Source organism: Anarrhichthys ocellatus, unplaced genomic scaffold, assembly GCF_004355925.1.
Source record: "Anarrhichthys ocellatus isolate YVR2014 unplaced genomic scaffold, GSC_Weel_1.0 scaffold402, whole genome shotgun sequence".
NCBI classification, from domain to species: Eukaryota; Metazoa; Chordata; class Actinopteri; order Perciformes; family Anarhichadidae; genus Anarrhichthys; species Anarrhichthys ocellatus.
Genome location: NW_022280376.1, coordinates 1 through 12216, shown reverse-complemented (window position 1 = coordinate 12216; position 12216 = coordinate 1). Strand labels below are relative to the sequence as shown.

General features: G+C 45.0%; 1 protein-coding gene across 1 annotated transcript; it reads left to right on the top strand.

Annotated features, from left to right (window-relative positions):
- The first annotated feature begins 579 nt into the window (after positions 1–579).
- On the top strand, positions 580–12210 carry LOC116401372 (chromodomain-helicase-DNA-binding protein 7-like). The gene is made up of 6 exons (XM_031879731.1): positions 580–585; positions 725–962; positions 2206–2365; positions 5104–5193; positions 11334–11437; positions 11598–12210. Exons 1-6 carry the CDS (start codon positions 580–582, stop codon positions 11894–11896), a joined length of 897 nt encoding a protein of 298 aa, XP_031735591.1. The 3' UTR covers positions 11897–12210.
- The last annotated feature ends 6 nt before the right edge of the window (positions 12211–12216 follow it).

Genomic DNA, 12216 nt, shown 5'->3' with positions numbered 1-12216 from the left:
GTGTGTGTGTGTGTGTGTGTGTGTGTGTGTGTGTGTGTGTGTGTGTGCGCATTAAGACAGAACAGTGGTGCTAGTGAGATGTCAGCGCTGTTATTGTTACAGTCTAGTCTCGTGGCCCGAGGCTGTAGGACACAAAAACACACTGTCTGACTGGGCCCGTCCTCTGCACCCAGGCCGCTCTGTTGTCTTTTCCCATCATCCGTCTCGTCCTCGTCCACCATTCCACCCACCACCCCCACCCCCACCCGTCTAAAATCATTCAGAGGAAGGTCACATGGTTCAGTGAAGATTTGAAAGCAGCAGTGGAAAGATTTCAGGACAGCGTGAGCAACGCTGTCCACCACATCAGCCTTTAGATCGCTTGCTCGCTGGGTGGGGGCGTGTTGGGGGTGTCTGGATTGTTCTCGTTAGGGCGACTGTTACGGTTTAGTCAATGTAGGATAGAAAACATTAAGGTTTCAGTTCACACTATCGTTATCTAAGTATAGCAGGTTCATTTTTAGGAATATGTATTTATTTGAGAAACTTTCACCCTCTTCATTACAAAACGTTCTCCTACATTCCATCCATGCTCTACAGATGAGTGTACCGCATTATTACAGTAGATCATTGTTATTGGTATTAAAGCTGGTTAATATGGCTTGTAACTTACGGGGATTAGCTCGACCATCTTTTTACAAGTGGAGGCTGTTTCCCAACTCGACGTGGATATTTGATGTAATAGGCTGACGGTGTCCCTTCCTGTTTCCTCCATGTCTTCAGGTGGGGCAGGTGGAGCGACATCCTGGCTCACGGGCGCTTCAAGCGGCCCCTGAAGGAGGCCGACGTGGAGACGATCTGCAGGGCCCTGCTGGCTTACTGCCTGCTGCATTACCGCGGAGACGAGAACATCAAGAGCTTCATCTGGGACCTGATCACCCCGAGTGCAGACGGGACCACCAAGACGCTGACCAACCACTCTGGTAACACACACAGACACACACACACGTATACCTGATTCAGCTATAGACTCACTCTGTATGTACTGCGTAAGCACATATAGTCACACAGCCCCAACACTACATGTCACAGCTCAGAATGACTGCTGCAGAGGAGAAATCTCATGCAAGTCATCTCTTTAAAGTGATGTCTTGCCTAACGAGTTTTCATTGCTTACCAGAGCTGATTGTTGGAGAGAAAGTAGTGAGAAGAGTTGGCTGCTAGTTAGAATAATACCAGTGTGTTTAAGCTCAGTGAGTTGGCCGTTTAACAGGACTCTTGAGGATTCTTACCGAAACGGAGTGATTGTTTTTATGTTAGTGTATGATCCCTCAGCTATTGAAAAGTATAAAAACAGAGATAAATACCTGAGTTTTGGTGTAACGAAACAATACTATGACACTTAAATAAAAATTTAAAAAAATCTCGATAGTAAGATTTCCAGAAAACAATTCAAAGTTTTCAATTGTCTAAACCAGTGTTTAAACACTAACCTCAACGTGCAATATAGCGCTGACGAAAGAACACAAGAATAAAATGTAGTTAAATAGAATAAAGAAATCTCTTCATCACCGTCTCTTCCCATCTCTCTCTCAAACACACAACAGTGACACTCAGTCCGTCTCTGTCCCTCTTTTATCTCCTGGCTTGTGCTACTATAATGCTTTAAAGTTCGTGGGTCGGCACGTATGGACGTGGCCTTATTGGGCCTCATTTCACATCAGATTTGAAAACGCAGGTTGAACAATAAGGCCCATGGCCTTATTGTTCAACCTGCGTTTTTCATCAAATCTAATGTGAAATGAGACTAAATGGACAAAATGATTGACTTCATATAATCTGACTAAAAACAACATTTGGACAAGGGACTAAGACCAATTTAAAAAAAAAGTGACAAAATTTAGCGACAAAGCATTTTATCTAAAACTAGATTAAAATGATAAAAATACTTGAATGTGACGCATTTTCATCTGAAGAGTAAGACGCTGCCTAAGTTGACATTGGTCCAACCAAAAGAAGCTGCTCAAGAGGAACCTCGTCCAAACAAGACTAGCTTATTGTTATTATTATTATTATTATTATTACTACTATAACATTATAGATCCCTGAAGCCAGCAGTGTTTTGTCTTGTGTTGTGGATTCTGCTGTTCAGGAACGAGGTTTACAGGTTGTCATTTCGTAGAAGTACCCTACCATTGTCTGAGCACCTTGTCCCCCTCCCCCCAGGTCTCTCCACTCCAGTCCCTCGGGGCAGGAAGGGCAAGAAGGGGAAGCCCCTAGCCCCGCCTCCGCAGACGCCGCGAGCCGATTGGCTGGCCAGCTGCAACCCCGACCACTTACTGCAAGAGGATAGCTACAAGAGACACCTGAAACACCACTGTAACAAGTAGGGCCTCCTCATTCTACACACTCCACACACACTGCAGGGGCCCAGTAACAGTTTATAAAAGGGTTATTAGGCTATGGATACCGAGCTAATGTGGACGGAGCCATGGTTTTAACACACACGCACTCACACGCTGGATCGCTGCCCTTGGTCAGCTCTCTCTCCTCTGTTGTCAGGGCGATAGGCCTCAATCCCAAGATTTTGTTTCTTCTTCTTGAGGGGGAAGTTTGTGTGTGTGTGTGTGTGTGTGTGTGTGTGTGTGTGTCTGGCTGTGTGCCAGGCCAGGTGCTAGGCAGGCAGACCTGTTGGAAGTGGGTGAAAGAACGCACTTACGCACGCACACACACACACACACACACACACACACACACACACACACTTGGGGGTGATTATGTGGTGCCATCTGCTAGGCTGGAGCACAGCGTTGTGTGGCTAATCAGGCCTGGCACATTGATGGATGAGCTCACACAGCCTGCCAACAAACACACACACACACACACACGGCAAGTTGTGATGCCATTGATGCACAAACACACACTCACACTGCAGAGTGGCTTTTATACCCTCCCCCCGTCTTCGCTGCCTCTCCAAAACTTTCTGTCCCCTCCAGCAACGCCGCTCTCTGTCCTTTCAGTTATTTTCCTCACTGCCCCTCACCCCCGCCCCTCCTCGTCCGTCCGTTATTGGCATTAAATCCTGGTGACAAATGTTTACAGTGAAGGCACGTCTCCCAGTTAGCAGCGTTTCCAGCGTCAGGAGATCAGATCGGACTCTCATTCTTGAGCCGTGGCTGAAGTGATCAGTTTTGCTGGGGGGAGGGTGCTGGAAGAATATAACTCTGACCGGGAACATCCGTGGTTCGTATCCAGAGAAGGCCATCTATTAGGCAGCAGTTGTAGAAGCAGTAATGTATGATTCTGCAGCCGGTATTTCAGCTGCAGAGTTGTAGCTCACTGAGCTACTTCTGCTTCTTTACAGCTCGTCCTCCAGTTGAGTCAGGTGATGAAATCTCCCATATCGGAGGCTTTATATGGAAATGTTACGAATAACAAGTGGGGAAATACGTTTTTGCAAAATAATTGCATTCTATCAATGATTCTCAAAGTGGAGTCTGTGAAAAGTTTTCACATTCATTCATTTTAAACTATTATTTATTTTTTAACAAATGCTTCATAGTTCAACTAATAATATTTACATTTTTAAAGATGTAAAGATTAGTTTCATTACAATCAATTCATTGATTAATAATTTTCTCTACTCATGTCCACACTACTCCGTTTCCATTTGAAAACGCATGTTTTGCTACGTTTACACTGAGCGTCCACACTACGCTGGCGTTTTTGAGCACCGAAAACGGAGGAGTTCGAAAACACTCCCGAGGTCGGTTAAGTTTGAAAACTCCGGGGTTGCGTTTTCGTGTGGCCGGTCGAAAATGGATATGTGGATATGGATATGTTTAGAAACGATGACGCCCACACCCATGTTCGCTACTTGATTGGTTCTTAGCAGTCACGACGTGTCCTTCCCTGATTCGTCACGCCCCTATCATGTGACCCTTACCTGGAAGATCACAAACAACAACATTGATTACCGATCAACTACCAGGTTAATTCAACATGGACAACTGATTACAGGTGTTGCTGACCTTGTTGTCTTTATTAGCAGCTGTTCAGTTAAAATCTGCATTATTACGGAGGAAGCAGCTGTTATTGGAGCGATTAGCGAGCGGCGTGACCAGCGGCGTTACCAGCCCTACGGAGCGGACGTCTGAAGTCACGGTTAGTGGCTTTAGGGAGGGTGATGGACACAAAACGGAGGACTTTTCTTATTAATGCTTATTTTGTTCTGCACATCTATTGTGAAGTACACAGATAAAATGTAAAAGGAACAAAAGCAGTAAATGCTATTCAGTAGGACAGATAGTTAAGCCACCAGCAGAGCTACGAGTGAGAACAGACACAATGAAACCGAGAGGAAACGAGTGAGAGACGTGTGTTGACCACATTTATGGACCCATAATCTAGTAAACGTTTACGTGTAAGTGTTGATTTTAAAGTAAATTTGATATGTGAGAGAGAGATAGAATAAGACCTGCAGCGTTGTAACTAATTCTGAAAAATAAAACTTTCCACGAACTGTGTTTGAGTTTATAGAGGAAGATTTTAGAGAAGATCTTAAGTATCAAACACGACCTTTTATTACCTCATTGTTAAAGACTACTTTATTACTCTGTCCTATTTTTAACTAAGCAACCAATCTACTTCCTGTTTACATCGACGCGCATGCCCATTGTACGTGAAGAGTCACGTGATATTCGTTAACGGAGATCAATTCGAAAACGATGCTGAAACGCCGTGTGGACGGAGATCGTTTTTGTTTGAAAACGTAGTAGTATGGATGTGGCCTAAACCTCAGAAACAAGTGAAAGACACAATTTCCCAGAAGCCAATGGGACGCTTTCAAATGTTTTTTTGTCTGACCAGGTGACCAAAACCCAAAGATGCAAAGTCTACAGTGATTTAGAACAAAGACAAACACCAAACGGTTGAATTTGATAAACTAGAACCAGGAAGGTTTTGTCAGAAATCATTGATCAGTTACACACAGAGTTTACACAATGATTACAATGACCCAGAACCGTTCTTCCACCATCACTCTGACAACCATCTCATCAGCTCATGCAAAATAAGGTTCTCAGTTTTTTCAGCAGAAGCTAACTAATGGATTTTGTGTTGCAGGGTGTTGCTGCGGGTGAGGATGCTATATTACCTGCGGCAGGAAGTCATCGGCGACCAGGCCGATCGCATCCTGGAAGGAGCTGACTCCAGGTCAGTGAACACTTCTCTTTAATCGTATCCTCCCTCGCTATGGATGACGACCACATGAGGCTGTTTCAGCTTTACCTTTCTCTCTTCACTTTGAGCATTTTGCTGCTCAAACTCACTCTGCAGCTCTTGTTGTTTACAACAAACTAATCTGACATCTGAAGATTTTAAAACAAGACGTTCTTGTTAGTGATCTGTTTTATTGTTAACATCACCGATCTTAAAAAAAAAAAAAAAAAAAAAAGAAAGATGGACAGAAAACAGAACTACCCTTTGGATTCTTTGTCCAGACCTTTAATTTCATAACCTGCTATTAGATCCAATCCCTAAAAGAGCACCTGATCCATCCTGTAGGTTTTTTCCTAGAAGACGACACACTAGTTGTTTACAGTTGACGGAAAGGCTTTCATGTATCGGATGCATCATGAGAGTGAGTTGAGAGATGGATATTTATATGAGCGTGTGATGAATTATTACTGGAGTGTATTTCTGCTTGTTCTATTGGCCTCTTTGGCTGGTTTCTTTCTATTCTGACGGATACAACACAGTGTCTTTATCTGGGGAAAAGCAGCTTTTTATCACAGTTTTGACCCATTTAGAGCGTTTTCTTTTCCCTCCACGCGTCAAGGAGACTTTTTGTCACTGGGCTCGAGGTTTCACAGTGATGCTGTCCATGTGGAGGTCTCACTCTGACGACTCAGTCACCGCTCCCTCCATCTTCTTCTCCGTCACGCAACACTTTTCTTGCCATCTGTTCATCTCTCTCCCCTTTCTCTCTGCAGTCCATTTTAGTCTCTCATCATCTTACTCCCCCTCCCATCACCCTTTCACCCAGATGTGACTGCATTTATAATGTGGAGCACGTGCACTTCATGTTGATCTATCCCCCCCTCCCTTTTCTCTCTTTCTCTATCTCCCCCCCCTCTCAATGGCTACTGTGACAAGCCCGTTTGTGTGTGTGTGTGTATGGCACGTGCGTGTGTCAGTGCATGCCAGACGTGAGCATACGGGGTGCCATCGTGCCAACATATGCCAGGGGGATTTAGCATGGCAGTCTTGGCGTGTGCGTTGCCAAGGCCGGGCATGCTGCTGTTTGCAGAGATAAGGGACTGTTTCCCTGGTTTCTTCTCCCCTCCTGTCACCCTCTGTCTCTCTGCTTCCATTGTTTATTGTACCCTTTCTCTCCAGAGCTAGCTGGAAACACCATTTTCTACCTTCTTTCCATAATGGAGGTTTCTTTCTCTTTTTTTTTTTGGTGCCACAACATAAAATCCTCTCTGCAAAAAACAACCTCACTCATTATAATTATTGTCAGTTTGTCATTTACATGCATGTTGCTGACCAAATAAGTGGTTTTAGTTTTTGTTTTTTTTAAAGCGAGACCTCATAAGCTCGTAGTCTGAGTGTAGCTGCTATGTCATACATCTCAAGCTGCTGTCGAGTCAAGAAGCTTCTAGTCACTGTGTGTTCCTAAAGGCTGCGATGGAAACTGAATGTCAGTGCTCCACGGATTTAGCATTGCACACGTAACGTTGAGGACTCACAGTGGATGCAGAATCGATGCAGCAGAACCAGAGTCCTTCAGCTGGAGGTTGGGGTTGTGTTATGCTAGTAGTGGCTAACGTAGCCTGGAGCCTCCAGCGGAGAGGATGAGTATCCTACAGAGGTCTGGTGGGCTCAGGTCCTTCTGACTCCACACCTCCGCGGGACCGCATAAATTATCAATTGAAGACACCAGAGATATTACTGTTATCCATGAGACGCTCAGTTACAATATAGCTTCCCACCACCTGGTGGCGGTAATGCGTCAGTCAGTTGTTTAACAAGCTCCAATAAGCAGAAGATGACACTCAGCTAGCCTGCAGCAAAAGTTATGGATACGTTTTTAAAAAGAAAAAATGAAGACGACAGTGGTGCCATACCCCCGCAAAAGTCTAAATGTGTGCACAAGTACAATCCTGACTTTCTTAAGTACGGCTTTGTGAACGGAGGCAACGAGGCAGAGTCGAGGGCTCAGTGTGTGGAATGTGGGCTAATGCTATCAAACGAAGCACTGAAGCCTTCGAAACTAAAGCGACACCTGGCGACGAAACATCCAACGCTCGTGGGAAAGCCTGTTGGGCTTCTTGTTGTGTATGCAGGTTTACATACACATGATAAATAAATGTCTTTGTGATCATCGCATTGTATCATCTCATTTATTTGACAAGCGTTTTGCCTGTTCAACTCCGCGAGGACGCCGGCGTCCTCGATCCCCTCCCCTTCCGTTCCTACAGCTTGCTTGCGCAAACTACGTCACAAAACATGGCCGTGTTTGGTATCCCAGCATGCCCAAAATCCTCATCTTTGCAAAGAAATCATCGATTTTCTTTCATTTCTTATGGATTTTTCACAAAAGGAGCCCAAACACACACCGTCCAAAGTCGCCATAACCGCTGCAAGTCGGATCTTGCAGCATTTCGACGGAAAAAGACACATTACAGACACGACAATGTGCTAGCGGATGTTACCATGGTGCTAGTGGCATCAGAAAACACTAGTACTTATAGTACAAACCTTATCTTCCTCTTACATAAGCCGTCAACCAACGTATAACCTTGCGTAACTGAGCTACCCGCATACTCGATCGTGCGCTTGATCGCAGCCATTACGCACAGCAAGTCCGCTACTCACACACCACGTCTTCGACGATATATACACTGCTCAAAAAAATAAAGGGAACACTTAAACAACACAATGTAACTCCAAGTCAATCACACTTCTGTGAAATCAAACTGCCCACTTAGGAAGCAACACTGACAATCAATTTCACATGCTGTTGTGCAAATGGAATAGACAACAGGTGGAAATTATAGGCAATTAGCAAGACAGACACCCCCAATAAAGGAGTGGTTCTGCAGGTGGTGACCACAGACCACTTCTCAGTTCCTATGCTTTCTGGCTGAAGTTTTGGTCACTTTTGAATGCTGGCGGTGCTTTCACTCTAGTGGTAGCATGAGACGGAGTCTACAACCCACACAAGTGGCTCAGGTAGTGCAGCTCATCCAGGATGGCACATCAATGCGAGCTGTGGCAAGAAGGTTTGCGGTGTCTGTCAGCGTAGTGTCCAGAGCATGGAGGCGCTACCAGGAGACAGGCCAGTACATCAGGAGACGTGGAGGAGGCCGTAGGAGGGCAACAACCCAGCAGCAGGACCGCTACCTCCACCTTTGTGCAAGGAGGAACAGCAGGAGCACTGCCAGAGCCCTGCAAAATGACCTCCAGCAGGCCACAAATGTGCATGTGTCTGCTCAAACAGTCAGAAACAGACTCCATGAGGGTGGTATGAGGGCCCGACGTCCACAGGTGGGGGTTGTGCTTACAGCCCAACACCGGGCAGGACGTTTGGCATTTGACAGAGAACACCAAGATTGGCAACTTCGCCACTGGCGCCCTGTGCTCTTCACAGATGAAATCAGGTTCCACTGAGCACATGTGACAGACGTGACAGAGTCTGGAGACGCCATGGAGAACGTTCTGCTGCCTGCAACATCCTCCAGCATGACCGGTTTGGCGGTGGGTCAGTAATGGTGTGGGGTGGCATTTCTTTGGAGGGCCGCACAGCCCTCCATGTGCTCGCCAGAGGTAGCCTGACTGCCATTAGGTACCGAGATGAGATCCTCAGACCCCTTGTGAGACCATATGCCGGTGCGGTTGGCCCTGGGTTCCTCCTAATGCAAGACAATGCTAGACCTCATGTGGCTGGAGTGTGTCAGCAGTTCCTGCACGACGAAGGCATTGATGCTATGGACTGGCCCGCCCGTTCCCCAGACGTGAATCCAATTGAGCACATCCGGGACATCATGTCTCGCTCCATCCACCAACGCCACGTTGCACCACAGACTGTCCAGGAGTTGGCGGATGCTTTAGTCCAGGTCTGGGAGGAGATCCCTCAGGAGACCATCCGCCACCTCATCAGGAGCATGCCCAGGAGTTGTAGGGAGGTCATACAGGCACGTGGAGGCCACACACTACTGAGCCTCATTTGGACTTGTTTTAAGGACATTACATCAAAGTTGGATCAGCCTGTAGTGTGTTTTTCCACTTCAATTTTGAGTGTGACTCCAAATCCAGACCTCCATGGGTTAATAAATTTCATTTTCATTGATAATTTTTGTGTGATTTTGTTGTCAGCACATTCAACTATGTAAAGAACAAAGTATTTAATAAGACTATTTCATTCATTCAGATCTAGGATGTGTTGCTTAAGTGTTCCCTTTATTTTTTTGAGCAGTGTACATAGTTTTTGCAAAGGCTAAAAATAAAAGGAAAATAATATAATATCAAAATATAAAGGGAGAAACACCTTTAGTGTGTCAGAATATCATTTGGTTACCATGTGTCCATTTGCGTCTCCAAATATCCTTTTAGAGCTCCGCCTGGATCTCTTCATGAAAGAAACACTGTAGAATCGTCACTTTGTCCAATCTTCTTCAAATTTGAGGCAGTTGTTCACTGATAGTGTAGTTACAGCCCTATACTGTCCTTTACCTGTACAGATACAGCCACAGGCAGTTATTTATACTGAAATATACTTTTTTTTATTTTATGCGGACAAAAATCTTACTGACTCCAAAGGCCCACTACTCTGTTTCTGTATGACCTACAGGTTTTCTGACACTTTTGATGCATATAGTCACAGTGGTTCAGAAGCTACAGCCATTTTAATTTGGGTATGTCATTTTAGGCGGTTTTGCTCCAAAATAGGGGTGGAGTTGAACAGGTAACAATATAGTTATTGAATACAAATCAAACCAAGAGTGAGATCAATTAGTTAAACTAATAGTGTTAATATTTGAATGGGCCCCGGGACACTTTGTACTTGAAAAGTTGGGCCCCGAGGTCAAAAAGGTTAAGAACCCCTGCCTTAACTGGTCCCACAAACACTAAAGGGACCAAACTAACTCCAATGATAATACCACACACCTTTAGAGCAACCATGTTGGTCATCATTGTGAGCTTGTGGGTACAATATTAATACCAGAGGAGGGAGTCGGCCCTATACTGGATGTGCTATGGTGCAAAATGGACGTTTCTAATGATGATCTTTAGATGCGTGTCCAGGAAGATCAGTGCCCTAATTCTACTTACTGAAACTCCACATGGTGTAGAGGCTGTCCCACTTGTTTCCTCTCCATATGAACGTGGATAAAATGATCATACAGAGCTGCATGTAGCTTCTCTTAAATGAGTTATTGTGTTCAGATATTATGCGGGTCTGTAAAGTCTTAAATTCAATTGAAATGTCTAACTAAAAAGCTCTAGAATTGTCTCAAATATGATTTATAGGTATGAAAAATAATGAATAATCCAGAGGGTCATCTGCATTTATTTATTAAAAAGGGTTTTTCCACTGCGACCAGAATTTACTGGATCATATCCATAAAGTGCGTCACTGTCCGTGGTGACTATGATGCTCCCCTACCAGCTTATTAAGATTTAGATTTATTGGACAGAGGCTGTTGATACATGGTTGGAGCCCACATGGAGCCCGAAGCGTTAAAATTAGGGACATTAGGAAATCAAAGTGTCAGAATCACACATGACTTGTGAAAAACATGGAGCCTTGATGAACCGGATGCTGCGTATCCATACTTTGATATTTTTGACAGCACTCGTTCCAGAGCATGCTCCCTGATCATCACCAAGACTAACGTGTGAATATATTCATGTGCGTTAGTTGTCGGACTTCATACTAATTTCCCTTCATACTTCTGTCAGTGTGACCGTAAAATCCAGTATTATATTTCATTCTATGTGCTCTCAGAAAGCTCTCCCAGTCTTCAACCCTGTGTGTCCACAGAGCCATGCGTAGGGTTGGATGTTACTTACCTGGTCAATTGTAGTCCTGATTCTGCTGATTTAAATTGGGTTCTTATCACTTCCTGTTTCAGTTTCTTTTCACATCCTGTTTGGGGAGAAAACTAGATGGAACTCCAAAACACAGTTCTTATTTTGAGCAGATTTAGGCTGCTGCCAAGAGACGTTTGAACCTTGAGGGAGCTGAGGCAGTACTTCCTGTTTAGATCATTATTATTATTATTATTGCACACACACAGTATTTTTTGAGTCTCTGTGACGCCGTGTTTGTACATCTGCCACAGTGAGCTGGACGTCTGGATCCCCCAGCCGTTCCACGCCGAGGTCCCGGCCGACTGGTGGGACAGCGAGGCCGACAAATCCCTGCTCATCGGGGTCTTCAAGCACGGTAAGAAGACCGCACGCTGCAGATCCATGTCCACGGGAATGCAAAATGAAAATCGCACACACTTACAGATAATATGTTAGCACACACAGATAACATGTCAGCACCTATACACTCTCTCTCTCTCTCTCTCTCTCTCTCTCTCTCTCTCTCTCTCTCTCAGAGACTCGCTCCGGTGGTTTCCAACACGGCAAACATCACGCGAGGAGTCACGCACACATCACGTTCAAACTGGGCGAGGGCACACATGCATACACACCAACACATCCCACCCACTTCTGCTGCCACCGGTTGATTGGTGTTGCTATGGCGATAGCAGTACGCAGCTGGCAGGCTCAGTGTGCTATCGGGAGTGTGATTGATGGCTGGTTTCACCAGGAGCCCCCAGAGAGAGAGAGAGAGTGTGTGTGTGTATGTGTCTCTGCTTTGGCAGGTAGTTACAGGTGTGTATGTCACAGATGAGGATAATAATAATACCAAACTAATTTCCCTTTTCTCCGTTTACCGACATTGGATTGTAGCGTTGGTCTCCCTATGACACACCTCTAGTTGCTGCCTGACTGTGTCTGCAAGCTGTGGAAGGAGACACTCATTCATATTAATTTGGCATAATTGTCATAATTTTATTATCATTGCCACCCTCTATGATTCAATTAGGACCCACACACACAGGGATACAAAAGGGCTCACTCATAGTTAATCATAATCCTCATTCACTTTGGAGGCCCTCGGGGTGGGGGGGCTAACACACAAAATAATGCATGTCTCACACACACAGTAAA